The sequence below is a fragment of the Sinohyriopsis cumingii genome, chromosome 16, assembly GCF_028554795.1.
Source record: "Sinohyriopsis cumingii isolate HCF-2022 chromosome 16, ASM2855479v2, whole genome shotgun sequence".
NCBI classification, from domain to species: domain Eukaryota; kingdom Metazoa; phylum Mollusca; class Bivalvia; order Unionida; family Unionidae; genus Sinohyriopsis; species Sinohyriopsis cumingii.
In genome coordinates, this window is record NC_142976.1 from 70058121 (window position 1) to 70079919 (window position 21799).

The window sequence follows — 21799 nt, forward strand, 5'->3', positions numbered from 1 at the left end:
TATTACACCCGTAAGCAACGCAAAACGGTATTGTCTTTTACTCTGGAAACTCCCACTTGGGCTGCTGGAGTCGCTACTATGATGTCACATCCCGAAAGTAACCGAATAGGCGCGGAAATTTTGCATATGAGGTCACGGAAATTCAGCTCCTAGAAGATAGGCCAATATTTTAATATTGGCATTATGGTCGCAGATGATACTTCAGAATAAGGTTTTCTGCTATAGTACTTTTATTATTATTCTATATTTCCATTGGTTTCTGGTCTCCTTTAAATGTGAACTTGAACTGCTTTGTTGTAAGTTCATACATGTCAACCCTCCATGAGGTATAAGCATAATTATCGCAATATGAGTGGTAAAAAAGTGAAATCAGAGCATAAAAGAGTAGGATATATATTACATACCATAATTACAGAAAACCGTATATTTATTTTTATTCTTACCTGGATCTGCAGTTAGTTAAAATTCTTGTCACAAATCAGCTATATGGATTAGTACAAGAATAAAGACACAAAACAAAATATATTATTTTATACATCACATTCACTTTAACTATCCTACATCACATGTTTAACTTTTGCTAAATATTGTAAAGTCAAGTCCATAAATTCTGAAAGCTGTATTACATCAGTGTCATATTCCTCTTTTGAAATTTGTAAAGCGCTATTGATTTGTCCTTTTACTGGTGCAACATGTTAATTGGTTTAACAAAATCCCTCTTCTTTAACATTTTTTTGTCATATAACATCTTTTGAGTCACATCGACAAAACCCATTTCACTTAATATTTGGCACCATATTTGTTTCAATATAGACTGGTGTGCTATTTCAGTGTGTATCAAACTATAATTAATATGTGTCACATGGTTTAAAATTCAAGAAACCTATCCATTTTCTTGGAAATGTGTCATGTACAGTTATATAAATAGAAAATATGGAAACATACATAGCCAAATGGTCGCACACATTGAAAATACAAGATCAGTAGATGGAGGTCTATGATGGGTCAATGTCACATGACACCAGCCTCAAACCATACTCATTATTCTGTGTCTCACTCACTCCTGACGTCGCCAGATATAATCTTTAATTTGAACTTTAAAATTTCTTTGGCCCGTTGACACCTTTAAAAATTTCTTTATAAATAATGCTGTAATGCAGCACACTGATTAATTATAACCAATTATGGAAAATCATAACTAATGCTTGGACTTGGACATTTGACATTTAGAACCAATTATTCTTTTCGCAAAATAAACCCGTATAAACCCGCTTTTCCTACTTGTACAATGGCTGGGTTATATATACACCAAATTTCACTCACTACTCAGAATAATGATATCTTGTCATGGCTGGGTTATATATACACCAAATTTCACTCACTACCCAGAATAATGATATGCTGTCATGGCTGGGTTATAAATACACCAAATTTCACTCACTACCCAGAATAATGATATGCTGTCATGGCTGGGTTATAAATACACCAAATTTCACTCACTACTCAGAATAATGATATCCTGTCATGGCTGGGTTATATATACACCAAATTTCACTCACTACCCAGAATAATGATATCCTGTCATGGCTGGGTTATAAATACACCAAATTTCACCCACTACTCAGAATAATGATATGCTGTCATAGCTGGGTTATAAATACACCAAATTTCACTCACTACTCAGAATAATGATATCCTGTCATGGCTGGGTTATATATACATCAAATTTCACTCACTACCAAGAATAATGATATCCTGTCATGGCTGGGTTATAAATACACCAAATTTCACTCACTACTCAGAATAATGATATGCTGTCATGGCTGGGTTATAAATACACCAAATTTCACTCACTACTCAGAATAATGATATCCTGTCATGGCTGGGTTATACATATACCAAATTTCACTCACTACCCAGAATAATGATATCCTGTCATGGCTGGGTTATAATTACACCAAATTTCACTCACTACCCAGAATAATGATATCCTGTCATGGCTGGGTTATAAATGCACCAAATTTCACTCACTACCCAGAATAATGATATCCTGTCATGGCTGGGTTATATATACACCAAATTTCACTCACTACTCAGAATAATGATATCCTGTCATGGCTGGGTTATAAATACACCAAATTTCGCTCATTACTTCAAACTTCATGTGTGAATTTCATGGGAATCTCACAGATTAAAATGTAGTCTAGTAATTGCAGATACAATTATTATAAAACTGGATGCAAACTGATCAGAAAGATTGAAAACACTATGCTTAAACTGTTTTATGCTGCTCCTAAAGCAATAAATTACATAACAGTTGATAATATACTGAGTCCATGAAAGTATTCACTGGTTAAGTTTATGTCTGTGTTTAAAGAAGCTGACTTGAGAAAAAAGGCAACAAAAAAGGCAATAAACTTCACTTTCTCAATGTATTTTTGGCAACAAAAGGCAAAGGTATGACACTATTGCCTGATTTGGCCCTTAGTGTTGATACTGCAATATGGAAATTTACCTTGAAACAGCCAACCTCTCAGAAACTGGAGTGTATGCCAAACAGTGGATAGCTTTGGGGATGTACTCATAAAATCTAATATGATGAACTCGAAATTCTCCCATCTTCTAAGTAACTGAAAATGTACATATAAAAATTCAGTGAGGAAAGAATGTAAGAAACTGCTAATGAGTGACCAGTCACATTCTTAATCTGAATGCACAATCAAACTCAGTTTTTAATTTAAGTCAACAAACTCATCTACATAAATTATCTTCAGATTTTAGAGATGTTACATGTTCAACTGAATGTTGTTAGACATGGACTGTGATTACACGATAATAAAACACAGTATGATGGAATCAAAAGAAACCCAATTCGAGTTTGAATATGGACCAGGTATACAAAAACTTTATATTTCTTACAAAAGTAACTTTGCTGCTGACATAAAACTGAGAATTTCCATACGGAAAATATTCATGAAATAAGCATAAGCACTGATTGATGCTGGATAGCCAGTTGCAAACCTGGTAAGACTACAATTTTTGTTTCTTTAAATTGGAATGCCCAGTCCAATATCCTCCATAAAGGACACAATGATTGAGAAAATTAAATGTAAATTCATAAACCTATTCATGTACCAATCAGATCACTAGATATGCCAGGTCTCCAATCTTGTCCTCTGGTTTTAATCATATTCAAAACCCAAATAAAGCAACAAAACTAATGCTCCTGATTATAGTCCTACTGATATTACAAAGGCCTAAGTATATATGTTGTATTACTGAAACTGTACCTACTGATATTACAAAGGCCTAATTATATATGCTGTATTACTGAAACTAGTCCTACTGATGTTACAAAGGCCTAAGTATATACGTTGTATTACTGTAACTGTACCTACTGATATTATAAAGGCCGAAGTATATACGTTGTATTACTGAAACTGTACCTACTGATATTACAAAGGCGTAAGTATATACGTTGTATTACTGAAACTACGTACTGATGTTACAAAGGCCTAAGTATATACGTTGTATTACTGAAACTGTACCTATTGATATTACAAAGGCCTAAGTATATACGTTGTATTACTGAAACTGTACCTACTGAGGTTCATTGATGTTTAATCACTTATAACTTAAAAAACTATAAAGAAGGCATTGTAAACCTTCACCCATTTACAATTTAAGTAACTTAATGATTTTTAATGGCCACCTTTACTTGAAGTTTCTCCAGTGCTTCATGCCTTGTCTATGTGAATAATGTTTGGAGACAAGTGTTAAATTAGACAAGACACAAATCCAAATAGAAGAGATGAATGCAACTAATGGCATTATTCATATATACAATGAATACCAGAAGAAATGCTCAATTCAACTAAAATTGATTGTTACAGTGACCGGTTATTTCATTCAGTGAGTCTTTTCAAACATTGTCCCAATCCCAATCACTATATCAGTTCCAATCACTACATCTCAAACTAAATGGCAAATAGTGGAGTATCCGAGACGTCATGACCCCTACAATTGGAGTATTATATAAATGAACATATTGGTTAAAAAAATGTATTAAATTTAATTTTCCAAATCACCCTGTAAGAAAATAAACTTGATTTGAATCTGAATTCTAATTGTTCGTAATTTTGGATATTCATTGTTTATAAACTTAATGCCCAAAAGTTCCATTCACTCTGAACAAGCTTAAGTTGACATCAAGTGTAGTATTTGAAAGCAGGAATATAGTGGAAATGCACATAGTGGACAAAACAACAGATGAACTCTGCACAAAGTTACCATTCAAAATCAGTAAGGTATTTAAATGGTACATGGGGAAAAATGAGGAATGTCTTGTTTATGGTTGTGTAAGTTATGAATGACCAAATGATGAGCAGGTAGTATAGAAAAATTATAACGGAATCATCAATGGGTCAGATTGTGAACTGCTGGAGATAGTTACCTTGTGTTAATTGGGAGCTGGGGAGGTGTTATCATTAGTTTCCCCCTTGCAACTGACAGAATCAAGTGCCTGTGGCACAGGTGTATCATTTCACTAGCTATGCGCAAGCAAGGAGGGGATACCTCTAATATGCTTTTGAAAATTAATGTTAGATTAGAACAGGTCTCCTTTTGTACCATACCCTGTGTTAAAGTGATAATGTCTTGCATGGAATTATTCGTTTTCATATTAAGTAAAAAAATCAAAGTTTCGTGTATCTGGAATTATTTTAATTTAAGCATGATTTATAAGGTGAGCAAGGGCACTACAAAGTATTTACATTGCAGTTTTATCATCTTTTTTGGCCAAATACACTCTTTAACATATATTTCAATAAAGAGCAACAAGGTTAATTTTTTTAAAGATATTTTTGACAATTTAGCTGCTGTGCTTTGTGTGAAATTGTGTTTTCAATTAAGTGGATCAGACATGTAATCCAAACCGGAATGTGCACTGCCAGCATGACAGAAGTAGTAACAACACTCAGTGATGTCATTCTCAAGACACGATTATGCTACAATGCAAATTTATATAAACTTTTTGACTAAAACTGGCACATCATGTGGCAATTTCATAATTTTCAAACACTAAATATGCAATCTAAACAGGACTAATCACCAGCTTACGAAATGCACCGCTACTCTGGTGATTTTCAGTGCCAACCTACGTTGTTGTAAACGTGAATTAACCCTTCGCCATCTTGCCAGTGTCATTAAGTATAGTCTCAATTTTTAATTTGCTACTCAGTGACTAGGACCATATATCCGTAACATTGAAACAATGCATAGTGACATGCATTTTGCATTTCTGATTCACCCTAATTGTGCTTATATTTTGGAGTAAATCGAAGCGATATGAATCCTATAATGCACAATCTGCAGCAATTTGCCCGAATTACTGTATGTAGAAGAAAAACTTAATACATTTTTAAAATGTCTTTCATTTACTCACATAAATTCACTAATACCTTAACATTTATTTAGTTTAAGGTATTATACAAATTGTTTCCTTTTTTACATTTTTTCAAATTCCCAAATTGAGGATTTTTAGATTTCAATTTCTGAACAGTTCCTGGCGTAATATCTTAAGATTTATGTGGGGAAAAATATGAATATGTAAAAATGAGACCATAATAAATACCAAAAAGTTAACGTTACAGCTTGAAAACGCATTTTTTCAAAATACCTTGCGCATAGCTAATTTCACAACTACCGTCCACCACGATAAGTCTATTCACATTATCAACAGCCTTCAAATGTTTATTGTGTTGTCGGTAAAAAGTCATTAGAGCTTATATTGAAATGTTCTTTTAAATCATGCCAACTATAACTAAATCTTATAATATGTTTACCCCTGAAAGAAAGGGAGAATAACTCGGTTGATTGAGAATAACTCCGTTGATTCCGTCTGATCGAGGCTTTTGAGGTGATGAATTCTATTCTATCGCGCGTTGCCCTTTTCCACACAAAGAATAGAACCCGTTACAATGCAAACCGTATGATTCAATGTAGATTGGGAGGTCTAATGAACGTGATCACCAAAATTGCTTTGAAACGGAAGCACATGTTCAAAGTAGGCTGCCATCTTGTTGTTGTTTTTCATTTTAAATTTACTCCGGTTCTTGATCGCAGCACTCCAGTGTTGTTCTTGAGCGAGCCCACGGCGATCGCTTGTCCCTTTGGAAAGCGACATAGTTTCACAAAAGCGCCCATGCAGGATAAACGCTCAAGTGTTTCAAACTCACTATTATAGAAGGAAAACACTTATTAACAACAAATTTTATTTTCAATAAGAAACTATATGTACTTATTATGTGGATGTAATTTTAAACTGGCCATCATAATTTTGTAATCCAAGTAATTGTATACGGCGTCGAGTATACTTTAGTCCACCAATGTTTATTTTGGGGTATGTTGAATTTAATAAGAAATAAGAATGAGTATTTGAACTGGTGCATAGTGTTGTGTATATATGATTTGCATTGTATGTTTGATCTTTATCCGTAACTGAGGGTAGGAGTTTGGGCCTACCTGACTAATGTAATCATTTTTAAATATGTTCACTTGGATTTGAATTCAAGACATTGGTTTTTCCCTTGGAGATTCTAGTCTACTTGATTTTTTGTCAGGTTATTTGCTAAAATATAAGTAAACAGACCTGACCTTCTTTACGCACTTGATGGGAAAAGTACCCACATCCTGATCATCTTATTGTGCTTTAGGTTTTTATATGAGGTTCTCAAGTTAACAAAATATTTTATTCCCATTTTAATATCAGTCTTTGTGGAATCACTTTAGTTGTGCTCAGATATAATTATAGAAGATTTATTTATTCAATTTATTATTGGAATTGCAAAGTGCTCATTAACATTTTTGACTAAAATGCCATTTGGGACTATCATGAATTCATTACAAGACATTTTCGATTATATCATTGTGATACATGAAGACTGTTAGCACATCGGTACATTCAAGATTGAAACTCGTTCGGAACATTCTATACTTTTGACAATGTGTAGAATACTTATAATTATTTGGTATTTAATGCACACTACTTTAAGTTCCTCTTAAATTTATCATTTTGTAACTTAGAGAATTAAATTATTTAATTTTATGAAGTATGTTGCTTTTGCATTGTACTATTACATAGTTTAAGACCACAAAGTCGTAACATTAGAAACACAGTAAAAACACAGAAATGCACTTAAATTCTGTCGCATATACCATGGTGTATCACTGGTTGTGTATGAATATATGCTTTTATCTGGTACATAGTTTAAGACCATAACGTCGTAACAATAGAAACACGACGAAAAACACCGAGAACACTTCAGCATCATATATCAATGTGTATCAGTGTATCATTGGTTGTTTATGTATAATTTATAATTCTGATAATTTAATGTTAGGTATGTAATAGAGTAAACGGATTTAGAACGAGTAAAATGAAAATAAAACCAAGAAAATGTGGATGTATGCAAATATAGTGAGATAAACGCATAACGTATATTGTTAGTTATATTTAATTTGCATTGTTTGTTAGTTTCTTTATAATTTTTGTTAAATTTCTTTATATGCTATTGTAATTTAACATTGTGTGTTCGACATAACCTTTTCCAAAATCGAGTTTATTTAGAATTGACCTTAATTATTGTTTTATTTTATTTTATTTTATAAACAACAAATACGCAGCTATGTGTATGCTTTTATTATCCGGATCATAACTGATATAAGTAAATATATTTGGGTCTGGGTCTAGGCTATTGGAATTCCTGTACAATTTACCTGGTATACTTTATGTATGTGTGCCTTTGGGATTTTTAACGTAGTTTCAACAATTTTCCAGTCATATAGCTACTGGAGTGTAGCAGTTTATAGTGATGTCTAGCACTGGGGCATCACGCCACAGACGTAGCATGATGTCCCACCCAGTCATATTATCCTGACACCAGTCCAAACACTAACCTCTTAATGCTGAGCGCCTAGCGAGGCACCTGCTAGTACCATTCTTATGTCTTTGGTATGACACGGTCGGGGTTCGAACCCTGACCTCTCGCATCCGAGGCGAACGCTATATCCACTAGACCACCGGAGCGGTCTGTATCTGATATTGTCTAAGTTATATATCATCATTTTAGTAAGAGACTTTCTAAAAGTAATTAACATTTTATTTAGTAAACATTAAGAACATTAGAGAATATTATTTTCCAATAGGTAATTTTATTTTTTAAAATAGAGAATGTTAACTGTTAACTGAGGTCAAGTAGAGGACTATGTAAGGTTATCAAGAGAAAGATTATTCATTCATAATTTAAGATCTAGCAGAATCAATTTGTATTATTTTTGTGTCCAATAAGAACATTTCGGCTGGACTTTATTTCTTCAAATTATTAAAGTGATTTTTCTATGGAAATACAAAGTACTCTTACACAAAATATATTCTTGGATAGAGACATTTACTGGAATTTGGAACGAATTGAAACCGGGAATTATATTACTGTGTTTAGAAAAGGAGACTGTTGGTACAACACAATAAAGGCCGTCACAGCCACAACACCTTCAACGTTGGACTTAATTTTGATTTCTACAAAAGTGTAACGTCGCCCTCATAGAAAGAGGGGTGTTTAATTGGATTTGGCTGGCGTTATCCAGAGGATGGCCTTCCTCGATATTATAGCCCGGCGGGAGTGAAAGAAAAATGGAATTTCAACAGAGAACTGAGCGAGAATACTGGGAAGAAATAAAACAATACGAGCCCCTTTTTGACAAGAAAATAAATTTGATCAGAACAAATCAATACCGGCAATGCCAATTCAAGTTAGACTATATAAGTAGAATTTAACAGGTGTGTCCAATTTTTATTTATTACATCATCATAACGAGAGGTGAAAAGAGCGCGATGTCCACGACTGATTGCATCACCTTCATTCACTTTGACCGTATATCAACGTATCCTAGTTCATCCTTCCTAAACTCTAGGTTCTGCCCCTTCATGGTCCTTCTATTCTGACCTCGTCCTTCTTTCTTTCTTTCCCTGTACTCTTGTCTTCGGACTGTCTCGTTCTTCTCTCAGGAACTGTTCCTTTTCGCTGTATTTTCCCCCCTTCCTTCAGGACGTGTGCGTCCTAGCACTAAACATGCCTTTCTTTTCACATGACGACCAACTGGTCCCTTTTCTTGTTTCACGAGGAAAGCACTAATCTTTATGCTTTCATCGGAGTCGACCAAGTTTCCTCTTCTAGGAAATTTTCAGACTAAAGAATTTCGACTAGGGTCGTCATTTTAAAGTCAGATTGCTCTAAAGTGAACGCCGCAATTTATTATACCCAATCGTGGGTGGTGGTCCCTAATCTTTCCCAAAGAAATAACTTCTTTCATCAGATTTAGACAGCTCAGAATCTGTGTACGACAGTGCGTGACAATTTTCCTTTGAAAATATGATAAGTGGACATAGGTTCCTACCAAGCGGTTAGGGCTGGTAGCTCAAATGTTTACTTTCTAAGGACCGTGTTAAGATACACCGGTCAATTTCACAGGGTCGGAAATATTGTTCCTTTGAATTTTACACTGACAATGGCGAAGAGGAACGAAGAAAGTTCGAAGTGACCTTTCACTAAAACCTTTTTTGGCTTAACTGCGATAAGACTTTAATTGCTAAATGCATTTAACTTTAAAATTTCTGTAATTCAAAATTCGACATGTCACAAAAAGTTTATTCAAAACTTTAAATTATTAGGACATGCATCTGTAATTCTATGATTGTTTTTGGATTTAATTCGCAATACTGTAAGCTTTTTTTATTTTATTTTCATGTTGTATTCGATGGAATTTATTTGTTCAATTTTACAAAGCTTGTTGCTTTTCACTCTTTTCTGTTACTTACTTTAAGAGCATAGACTCGCAACAATATTACAGTACTTCAAGGTATATTAGGTTTCACGCCTACATTTAAATAATTCGTTACTAATTGATCTCATAAGTTTTAATTAATTTTAATTTATATCAATAATAATGAGAACATAATTGAATAAAAATTAAATCATGGTTTATCGTACAATACGCTTTTACCATCTTGTTTGTCAAGGTTTTATAAACAATTGATGGATTTTCGTATAAAAAAAATAATAGAAAGCTGCATATACTTGTCCAGTTTTCTTTGTTCTTTACCGAATCAGTATAAACGGCTACATTTCCTGGTGGTTCATGTAAATCGGAATATCAAAATAATAACATCATTGCTCAGATTGTTGTAAATGGTACTTAGAAAATGCAACGATTAGTTCAAATCAGCGTTACATTTTGTGTTGCTGAACGATATTAAATTCAGTGAACTGGAAAATGACTACAAAAGTGCTTTATTTATATCAGCATTGATAAAAAGGTTTTGCAAACCGACAGATTATCTCACTATTATTGCTGCAATTAAATTAAGGAAATACCGATGAAACAAGATATTAAATAGACTGTGATAGCATGATGATTAATCAAAACATAATGAATCAGTCACTTATTACAATGTAGAAAAGACGGACTTTCATAATCTTTCAACATACATAATTAAGAGCGCTATTTTCGTGAAGTTTTAATTTTTTTAATTATAATTAATACGTGGCCCACAAGATTAGCGGAATACAGACGAGTGATATTGTGTTGAAGTAAATCATAACTTTGACAAGACCACAGTTTAATTTGATAGCATACAAGTTTTATTAAACACTATCAGTAAATAGTACAATATTCAGGAGTAATATTAATTCTATATAACAAACTCTCTCTGTCTCTCTCTCATATGCCGGAAGCATGTAACCTGATGTCAGTCCTATCACTAACCTCTCAATGCTGGGCGCCTTGGGTTCTAATGCGCAACTCCTTACAGCCCCGGGTACTAGGGCGTGCGGGATCCAAGGCAGCAAGTGATGAGCGGGGAACCAAGCAAAACAAATCTTTTCAATCTCAACACAGTAAAAACAAATGTATAGCCAGCAGCACTGGGCCCCTGACAGCACGGGGCCCAAGGCAGTTGCCTCGTTCGCATTGCCTTAGGACCGGGCCTGCATACTCGTTAGAGATGTGGTCTAAATATGAGATGCTCAGGATCCTTAGATAACATCTCATGTATAAGGTACGAAATCCTTCTCTCTACTTCTGCAGTAAGTGTCCATGTCTCACATGCACATATAAATATGGACATGACGAGGGAACGCATAAGCTTGATCATGGAACCAAGTGTGATGTTGCTGTCCTTCCAATGGGCTTCAGCCTAGCCAGTACAGCTGTTTGCGCAACCCTGGACGGACACTCAGGTTTTAAATCTTCATCTGAGGCAATAGCACCTAAGTACCTGAAGCTTCTCACCGTGTCCAGCTACTGTTCATTTATTCTTATTTCCTTTTGGATGCCACTAGAGATGTTTGTCATTAGCTTGGTACTTTCAGCGCTATATCTCCATCTCATACCTTTGTAATGCTTGATAGAGACGGTTCACTAAGGTTTTCATTTCTTGTTCCTCTCCAGCTAAGTCATCAATATCATCAGCGAAGCGCAGTTTGGTGATTGTTCTGCACCCGACACTGACACTGCTCTCGGGGTCTTCCAAGGCATCATTTCCACGTAGATGTTGAAGAAAGTGGATGAGAGAAGACACCTCTTTCTGACTCTGTGGGTCTGAACCAATCTCTCTTATATAGCCATTGATGAAAACACTGCTAGTAAGCCACGTCATACAGGTTTTTCACGGTGCTGATTAGTTTTGGGCTTATGTTGTATATCTGCATGGTGGTCCACCAGGCTGCATGTCATACCTTGTTGAAAAGCCTTCTTGAAGTCAACGAAGACATGAGAGAGGTCCTGTTAATGCTGCAAATACTTTCCAGAAAGGATTCTGACGTTGAAGCTATATTATATAGTGCTACATCCTACTCTGAAACCAGCATGTTCTTCAGCAACGACGTGTTCTGCTCGGGGGTTTCAGTCTTCTGAGGATGATCCTAAGCATGACCTTGCTTGGGTAACTGATGTGGCTGATTGTTTGGTAGTTCCGGCGCAGCTGCAGATTCCCTTTCTTAGGAAGTAAGATGATCAGAGACTGTGTCCATGGGGTGGGCCATTCTCTTGTTTACAAGATTTTTGTTGCAGATTGTTGTGAGGACATCTATCACAAAGGTTCCTCCTGTCTGAACAAGTTCTTCTGGTATTTTGTCTACACCAGCTAACTTCCCTTTCTTTAGTGCCTTAACTCCAGAAGTCCCTTGGTTGTAAAGCTATCAACAGTATTATTTCCATCTGTTTAGAATTGCTTGGTCTTCTGTGAGACACTTACCGGCCTTGTCTTGGGTCGTGGTAGATCCCACGTTTCTCTATTGTCAGGTCTTTCACCAACTTGTATGCCTTTTATTTAATACTGTTATTCTGGCTCAGGCTTTTCTCGATTTCCTTATATTGGTCCTCTTTCCAGCTTTCCTGTGCTCTCTTTAAACTCCTTTTAATCCTGATGTGAATCTCCCTGCATTTTCGGCTCCTTCAAGGTCTCCCCACTTCCTACTTAATATTCTCCTCACATCTGAGAGGTCGAGGATATCTGCTGTGACCCAGGGTTTCGTTATCCTGCTTTGTCAAGGATCTCACAGGCTGTGCCTATTCCTGCCTTGTTGAAGATGGTGATCAAGGTGTCAAAGTTTATTTTTTGAGCATCCAGAATTGTTAGTGGTACAAATTTGTCGCATACTGATGCCTCAAATGCTTGTGCCACGAATGGATCTTTAACTTTTTCAAGTTCAAACCCGACCGTAACCTGTCTTGGCTTCTTGGTCTTCCAAAGACGAAATTTGATAGTCATCATCAACAAATCATTGTCGCTTCTTACTTCAGCTCCTGGGAATGTATGTGTTCTGGCAATGTTGACGCTAGACCTGTATGGTGACTGCTCCAGTGGCCTAGTGGTTACAGCATCCACCTTGGATGCGGAAGGTCAAGTTTGGATCCCCGACCGAGTCATGCCAAAGACTTACAAAAATGGTACTAACAGCTGCCTCACTTGGCGCTCAGCATTAAGAGTTTAGTGTTAGGACTGGTGAGCCTGATGTCAGGATAATGTCCTTTCTTCTGAAAGATGTTGCAAGTATGTTGATTTTTATCTTGTGAGGAGTAGTCCGAGGTCTTCTCTGATGTATGCTTTCAGATGACTCTGCAAATCTCTGATCAGAAGAGCAATCTGTTTTGACTCTTCCATCTTACCAGTCTGAAAGCTTATTGTTGTTGTAGGGTTTAACGCCATCCTTCAGCACACAATAGGCCACATATGGCGGCCAGTATTAATGGTGGAGGAAGAATCCGAGACTCGAACCCACGCAGACAGGTGAGATGGCAGTGATCCGTAACGGAGTGCACATTAGACCACTAAGAGACACCGTTTGAAAGCTTAATGTATTCTTTTAGGGTAAGATACTTACCCTTTACAAAGGACCTAGTCCATGTAAAAATTAGTCACTTTAAATTTTGCAATCAAGATGAAATGATTGCACTATTCCAGTGAGAAACTAGAAGAAACCAAAAGAAATGACATGGAATTTCACCTCATACATGAGTTGAAGTGTTAGCTCAAATCCATGCTAGAGATTATGAAGATGATATGAGTGAGCCTGAATCGATGCACACCACTTTTGCCACAAGACCAAGAGGGTCCAAATAGACTCCATAAGAAAGTTGTTCAGTAGCTGCTGAAAATTTTTACATTTCTTTCAAAGATGCAAAAAGTGCCATCCAGAAAATTTAGAATGATGGCCCACACCTACACTGTCAAATTTAAAGAGCTGAAGTCCAAAGTGCCACCCATAAAATTAGAAGATTTCATCACAAATTTGCAGATTCCTTATTAGAGACACTGAAACAACAATGTCATCCAACGAAGACAAACGTTCATTATGACCGATTGAAGTCACCAGTCTGGATCGAGTTTAGTACACCAGCAGAACTAACATCCTCCGAAGTCATCAACAAAATTCAACACATCTATCAATCCAATGACGCGTTTAACATGACATGAAAAAGCTACACATCACATTACCCATGTTTCACCTCCCTAAGGTAGCGTAAAAGTGTTATTAGTGAACAATATTTGCAGTAACAAATGCAGTATCATCCAAACTAACAATTTACAAGACCAGATGTGTTTGGGCCATGCCATCGTTGTGGGTCAAAAGTAAGCTGACAAGAACAAAACAGCAGAATGGAAAAGAGCATGGGAGTGCAGTCAACAATTAGACAGCCAAACTATGAAAAGAAGCAGAACTGTTACAACAGGTAGGCATATCTAAAGAGACAGCCACATTGCTGAAATACAAAAATTTAACAATGTCCTGATTCGTCCATATAAGTGAAAAGTGTACTCAAGTGGTTTGCAAAGCTCTGGTGTTTGGAGAGCCCAATTTTATAGACACGAAATACATTCACATTTATCATCATCAAGAACATTTCAATGCCATTACTAGTATCACTGGATTTCTAGCATATAAATATTATTGTGAGAAATGTCACCAAGGACTTACCACTTGGAACCAACACATTTACAGCGGGGTTGTTTAGTGTCCAAACCAAGCATTTTCAAAGAAAAGAATAAGCCTTTGTCAGTCCAATGTGTTATGAACATCGCATGAAACAAGTTCAAAATCAGAAAAATGTTATTGAGATTGTGCTCCACATGTGTACAGCTCACCGATAACTCCAAGGCACATATCTGTCCAGTAAAGAAAAGATGCAGTTTTTTAAAACAAATCATGGGCATTGAACACCAATCTTAATCCAAAAATATTATAATGAACTGGAGGAAAATTTGATGACCAAAAAGAAATAGAAAAAAGTGGATGTAATCTTTTTTGATTTTGAAAGATTGCAAGAGACCAGCATTGGCATCCCTAATTTCTGCATATCTCTATCTCATTAGGCTTGTAAGAAGCGTATACAAGAACCTATCTTTTTTCACTGTCCCAGTTGAAGTAAGATTCCAGGACAACATGAACAAAATCTTTTGAGAAGCCCACATTTTTCCCGATTTTGCCAAATGGATCATAGACCTTATCAATGACACTTGAAGCAAAGAGGGCAGTGATGGCTCATAATTTCTCATATAAGAAGAAAATTTCTGTTAAAATATTACACAGAATAAGTTATGAATGACCCAAGGTCACCATGAACAAAGCCAACTCATCTACATGAAAGTGGGAGAAGTACAAGTTAAAGATTCCACTAGTTATTTGGCCACACCTTTGTTGTTGTTGTAGGGTTTAACGCCATTTTTCAGCACAAGATAGGCTATACATGGCGGCCAGTATAATTGGTGGAGGAAGAATCCTGGAAAACCCCGGAAAGAACCACCAACCCACGAGAAGCTACTGGCAGGCTTTCTCACGTACCAACGTTAGCCGAGGCTGAGACTTGAACTCACGCAGACAGAGGTGAGATGGCAGTGATCCGTAACGGTGAGCGCTTTAGACCACTCGGCCACTCGGGGCTCTGGCCACACCTTTGAGGAGAATGCATAAAATGTTTGGAAGAACAGAAATGGCGATCATATATTTCACTATAGTCACACACAGAAGTGATGTTTCATAAATGTCATATGATGTGTTTGAATGAAAAACTTCGTAGGAAATGCATTAAACGTTGTCCGAGTTTGGTACTGTCCAGCAGGAATTAAAACATTCACCCAGTGTTTGCTCCAACAGCTTCTTAATGGACTTCTTGAAGAAAAAGAAAAAATATGCACAGAATCAATCAACACTTGCACAGGCAGCTTTATCTGAGAATGACCTAGCCAATTTTGATGAGTATCCATCAATATGTTATTGATTCAAGAAAAAGAGCTTAAAATATTTCACAGAGTTTTGTAGTTTACCAATTGTGATGTCAATTAAGCAACATGAGTGGAACAAAAAACACCCACAAACAAAAAATCTATTTGATGCAGTTATCTCTATAAAATGTTTATATTCCCACATAATTCATCTGTTTCTCTGTCTTCATTATCAATAATAAATCCAACAGATATCACAGAATAACAAGAATTAGTGAAACCTGTTAACACCAGTCAAAAAAGATGTGATTCATGAGATAACATTGTGCTATTATGACATGTTATTGCATTATTATGAGATAACATTGTGCTGATATGGCTTTATTACAAGAAAAAATTGCATTACGATGACAGTGCATTACAATTATTATTAGTTAATACTGTATTATAACGATACAGGATTGTGACATTTTTGACATGCTTATATGGATTCATAGAAAATGGTGGATATATTGGACATATACACTTAGATAATAGTCTGTTTTAGATTATAGTCATATATTGGACATATACACTTAGATAATAGTCCGTTTTAGATTAAAGTCATGTTTTGGACATATACACTTTGATAATAGTCTGTTTTAGATTAAAGTCATATATTGGACATATACACTTAGATAATAGTCTGTTTTAGATTAAAGTCATATATTGGAACTTTTAGCATAAAATCATCAAATGGTGAAAAGCAGACACAAATTGCATGAAAGTATAAGAAAATTTAACTCTGTTGGAAGAACAATATACATCTAATTCAGGTGTCCTCAGAAATCTGGTTCTTTGCATGGATACTGATCAAGGACACAAATTCTTTAGCGGGGGTCTTGTTGTCAGTTGTGAAAACGTCAGAGTACCATTGCAATTTCTCAATCCTAAAGGGGTCAAATTGAGGAAAATCTGCTGCTTTTGATGAAGCAGAATATTCATTAATGGATGCATTGATGAATTTTGTGACATAATGATTGGTTGCATGTTTGTTGTGGAGGAATGGTGCATAAGTATTTACCAATTATTTCATGAAAGTGGTTATTTTTCAAAAAAGTTGTACTCAAATTGTACACACTGATAGAGGAATGCAGGATATACAAGCTTCTCACACATGACATGATCTTGCTGGTGATAAGAATGTTGTATGTGGAAACAGCAGTTCAAATTAAGATTTCTTATATAGATACCCTGGGAGCATTGCATACAATTATGGGTCGATCATTCTGACGAATCCAAATGATGCTTTGTTTAACTACAAATCATCCATAAGCATGGTTTTACTAACAGGTTATTTTTTTAAAGATAATATAAGAATGAGTGTGAAATTTTGCTAATGATGTTATATTGTTTCATCGACCAAGGAAAATTTGTCCTTAAATATTTCAAATTTCACGTAAGAGTCATAGTATATTATACTTACAGACACTGCATGCCTAGAACATAAAATACTGACCAAGTATGATGAATTGGTGGTTTCACTGAATATAATGTTTAATTAATTCTTGCTTTAGTAGTTACATTTTATTAGCTGTGTGCTTTAAGTCAGGATATAATTATCCATAAGAAATCCATATCATTCAGGCATATAAAAAAAAGCAAAGTATTACAAATATCACAAACTGAGGACTGTTTATCTAACAAAACAGTCATCACGTACATTTTCACTTCCTGGTAGTGAAGAAAATACACTAGATCAGGTAAAAAAATGTTCAATCTAATTGTTCTGAATCTGCATGTAATTCATATCAGTCCTATTGTTTTGTTCTCAAAGTGAATCCAGAGCTATTGCACATGAATCAACATTTATGTTCGTCTGAAGTTGAGAGATATTAAGATTATTTTTTCAGTCCAAAACATCGTTTCAATACCATACATTTTTATGATAACTGTACAAGTGTGCAATAAATAGAAAGTTTTATCATGCCTTCATAAGTCTAATACATTTTCAAAAGAAATTTCTTTAAATAATAATGGAAAAAATATACCAAGAATCACTCTTAGAATAAATAGCAAAGGAACTTGGTGAAATTTGTTTTCGGTAATGATGTGTGAGAGAAGAAAGGGTATTGCTATCAAACTCCGTAAGAGTTAGGAACAAAAGCTTACAGGAAAATGGGTATTTTAAACTACAGGGCATACCAATACTGAACCCCATAATTAAAATCCCCTCCATTCTTATGAAAGAGAAATATGAATGAAATAAAAATATCAGGCATCATTTCAAAAGTCACCAGCCAGGCAAATGAACAATTGCATATCATGACATAAATTGTGACGCATGTTTACAGTTTTATGGCAAGTTTTACAATAGCTAAGACTGAGTCTGAGAAGCACCTTATATGACATGGTTAACAACAGTGTCATGACACCTGGTGAACCCGTGACTTGTGTAATTAACAAATTATCAATTTAAATGCAGGTCACAATGGCCAACATTTAACCACCATGGAATTGGGTCAACTATTGTATTTTAACTAATTCTAAGGCAGTACTCATATTATGGTTGTTTGTTTTATGTAATGCACCTTTATAAGTAAAACACAAGTCTTGATTAAGTGAAGGTCACATATATTGCATGGCAAATTGATTTACGCAGGCACAATTATGTCTTTATCTTCATGCTAATTTCTCCAGACACTATTCTGAATTGTATCATGGTACTTTATTATTGTAATCTCCATAAACTTTGCATTATTTCTATCAGTGTGCCCTTGGTATTTTTATATTACTCAATGGAACTTTGGTCACTTAAAAATATTTCAGACATTTATAACACAATGGAACATGGAAGTGACATTCGAATTTGTATAAATATTTGTTACTTTTCTATTGATTGACAGCAATAAGTTCCTCATCTTACATTTTATTTCTGTTTGTGTTATCGTTCGACTTTTGGTTCACTTCTGCACATTCCCATCTTTGTGATGTACACTTTCCCCATCAGCACTTCTTACATAGTGTGGAGAAAAAATCTGTATGAATATATATAAAGTGCAGTTTGCACACATGCAATTGAATCCACATTTCTCTTGGAATAGAACCAAAATACTCAAGAAAGCAATATACAAAAGTAAGGTCAACCAAAAACAACTTCTTTGTGTATCATTGTATATATTCATCTACTTTGGAGCATCTTTATAGGCTTATTTTGTGGGGTTTCATGTGATTTTTCAGCACACATTTAGACCAGTATGTTTGATGGAGGAAGAGCCAGGGAAGAACCACCAATCAATGGGAAGCTACCAGCAAGCTTCTTCGCATATCCACACTGGTCAAGTTGAGGCTTAAACCCACAGTGACAGAGGTGAGTTGTGAATGATAAAGTGAGTGCCATACACCTCTTGGTCGCCATGATGCAATTCATTTTAACCTGAAGTCTGTAATCAATGCTGTTGAAATGAAGGTGTGCATGTGTGTAACTAGGATTTTTAATGCAGCTTTAACAATTTTTTAATTCATATCGCTACAATGTCTGCAGTGTGGCAGTTTATAGTGATGTCTAGCACTGGGGCATCATGACGCAGACATGTAGCATGATGACCCACCCAGTCACATTATCCTGACACCAGTCCAAACACTAATGTCTTAATGTTGAGCGCCTAGCGGGGCAGCTGCTAGTACCATTCTTATATCTTTGGTATGGCACGGTCGGGGTTCGAATCCCTGACCTCCTGCACCTGAGGTGGACACTGTAACCACTAGGCCACCAGAGCGGTCTGTACCTGACATTGTCTAGGTTATATCTTATAATTTTAGTAAGAGACTTTCTAATAATAACTAACAGGCTGACCAGTCCTAACACTAACTTCTTAATGCTGAATGCCAAGCGAGGCAGCTGTTAGTGCCATTTTTATAAGTCTTTGGTATGACTCAGCCGAGGATCGAACCCATGACCTCCTGCATACGAGATAAATCCTCTAACCACTAGGCCACTGAAGCGGTCACACATCAACAAATGAAATATGGTGGAACATTATAAAATTTCTTGATGCCATGTAACTGATCAATGATATTACTTGTCCTACAGGTTCAAAAAAAAAAAAATTCCCAATATAAATTTACAGCCATTCTAGTCCATTAGAATCAGGTGCAACTCGAGTAAATCCTCATCACATGGCAAGTCATTCTTTGCTTGAGATTCTTCTCACAAAACTTCAATATGTAAATGTCTACCTGGCATATTATTGTCTCAAATCCATACAGGCGGTGCAATGTGTATAACAATTTAGGCTTGTTGCAATGTAGTCATGTATTCCAATTACTTCTCATGTGATATGCACTCCACACGTCAGTTGCACTATCAAGATCAGCCTGTAAAACAGTCAATAAAATCATATGAAATCATCTTTCATACATAGAAGTTTTAATTGAGTGTTGTATAGAAAAGACGGACTTCAAAAATAAATATTTCAATGAATATTATCAGGTTGTCATTTTAATTTTTGTTTGTTTTAGTAATTACAACCATATCTGATGGCAGATCAGCAATACTTAGTTAATGTCCTTCATGTCTGGATGCCTTTTGTCAAATTTTGGTCAAATTCTGTCGAGTGTTTATAGTTTGTTTCTTTTGTTCTTTTTCTTTATACCAGGAAGAATAATAGTTATATTTTTTAAAATACAAATTTTAGTGCATCAGCTAAAATTGATGGTGGACTGGTATAAACTTGAAAAAGACACCAGGATAACACCTGTAAAAAATTTTAAAGCTGAATTCTGTTGAGCAGTTTGGACAAGATACAGTATTGATGGCGGATGCATGACGCACATACACATAATTGTATGAACCATATCCATAAACTCAAATGGCCATAAAGAATGATTTTCCCTAAACAACCCAATGTGTGAATAATAACCAAATAATCATAAGGTTGGACTTGATTGCAAATTACTGGGCAATTTATAATGCTTGATTGCATTGGAGAAATATCAAAATGTGCAAAATTGTTATCTGATCATTCGACGAATGTGTATATTATACTAAGATGACACCTGTCTCAAAAGTTGAGGGTAGTCCTGAAAAATAAAATTCTTGTTGGCACATTTATAGAAAAAGTTACATATCTGAACTGTTTTATACTATTCTCTTCCAAAATTTACAAATCACCAATCCCAAAATAACCATGCCAATTTTAAAAAAATTAAAGTTAAGGTTTGAAATTGAATCTGAACACGTTATACTGAGAAAACAATATAGGTTCTTTACTATTAGTGAATGACACGGCCTCAATGTCAGAAAAGTTTAGCTATTCAAGTAATGATTCCAAAGTACAGCCAAAGTCAAACTGGTGCAAACAATAGTATTGAACAAAAAGAAATGAAAACTAACTCTACTTTTAAATTGTATGTTTTAAATTGTTGTATTTTAATTTGACTTGTTATTCTGCCTTCTCTACATTTAATTTCAAAATACTGCTGAAATGGGTGGTTGGCATGCCATCTGATTCTGTCCATCAAGCATGTACCTCGACCTCTCACTTAACACCATTCTCTGATTCCAAATCACACACTGGTATTTCCATTAACACTTTTGCAGCTCCAATATCATAAACTTCATTACTTTAAAAATAAATTTACTTCATTACAATCAATACTATCATCAGCCAGAATTTGCCAAGTGAAATCATCATCTAAAGATGAACCACGCTGGGAATCAGCCGTTTAGGTTTTCTAAGTAGCCCATATTATAAACATGCATTTGTAAAACTTCCTTCTTGTTGTTGTTGTTGTAGGGTTTAACGCCATTTTTCAGCACATGATAGACTATACATGGCGGCCAGTATTACTGGTGGAGGAAGAACCCGGGACAACCCCGAAAAGAACCATCGACCTACGAGAAGCTACTGGCAAGCTTTCTCACATTGGCTGAATCTGTGATTCGAACCAGTACAGACAGAGGTGAGCTGGCAGTGATCCGTAACGGAGAGCGCTTTAGACCACTCGGGGGCCCGTAAAACTTCCTTGATACAATTTTCA

General features: G+C 35.5%; 2 protein-coding genes across 3 annotated transcripts in view; both read right to left on the minus strand.

Moving 5' to 3' along the window:
• Positions 1 to 6091, minus strand: part of LOC149780740 (U3 small nucleolar RNA-associated protein 4 homolog) — a 75425-nt gene extending 69334 nt beyond the window's left edge. Inside the window, exons 1-2 of one of the 2 annotated variants that reach the window (XM_089937799.1) lie at positions 5844 to 6091; positions 2516 to 2630 (exon numbers count right to left, since the gene is read on the minus strand). In XM_089937799.1, coding sequence (XP_089793925.1) covers positions 2516 to 2619 — 104 coding nt within the window. In that variant the 5' untranslated portion in view covers positions 2620 to 2630; positions 5844 to 6091. The remainder of the gene's footprint in view (positions 1 to 2515; positions 2631 to 5843) is intronic. The other variant, XM_089937800.1, reaches the window with a different exon arrangement.
• Positions 6092 to 10330: 4239 nt separating this feature from the next.
• The window catches only part of LOC149780741 (uncharacterized), a 41829-nt gene continuing 30360 nt past the window's right edge, over positions 10331 to 21799 (minus strand). Inside the window, exon 5 of the mRNA XM_089937803.1 lies at positions 10331 to 20134. Coding sequence (XP_089793929.1) covers positions 20130 to 20134 — 5 coding nt within the window. The 3' untranslated portion in view covers positions 10331 to 20129. The remainder of the gene's footprint in view (positions 20135 to 21799) is intronic.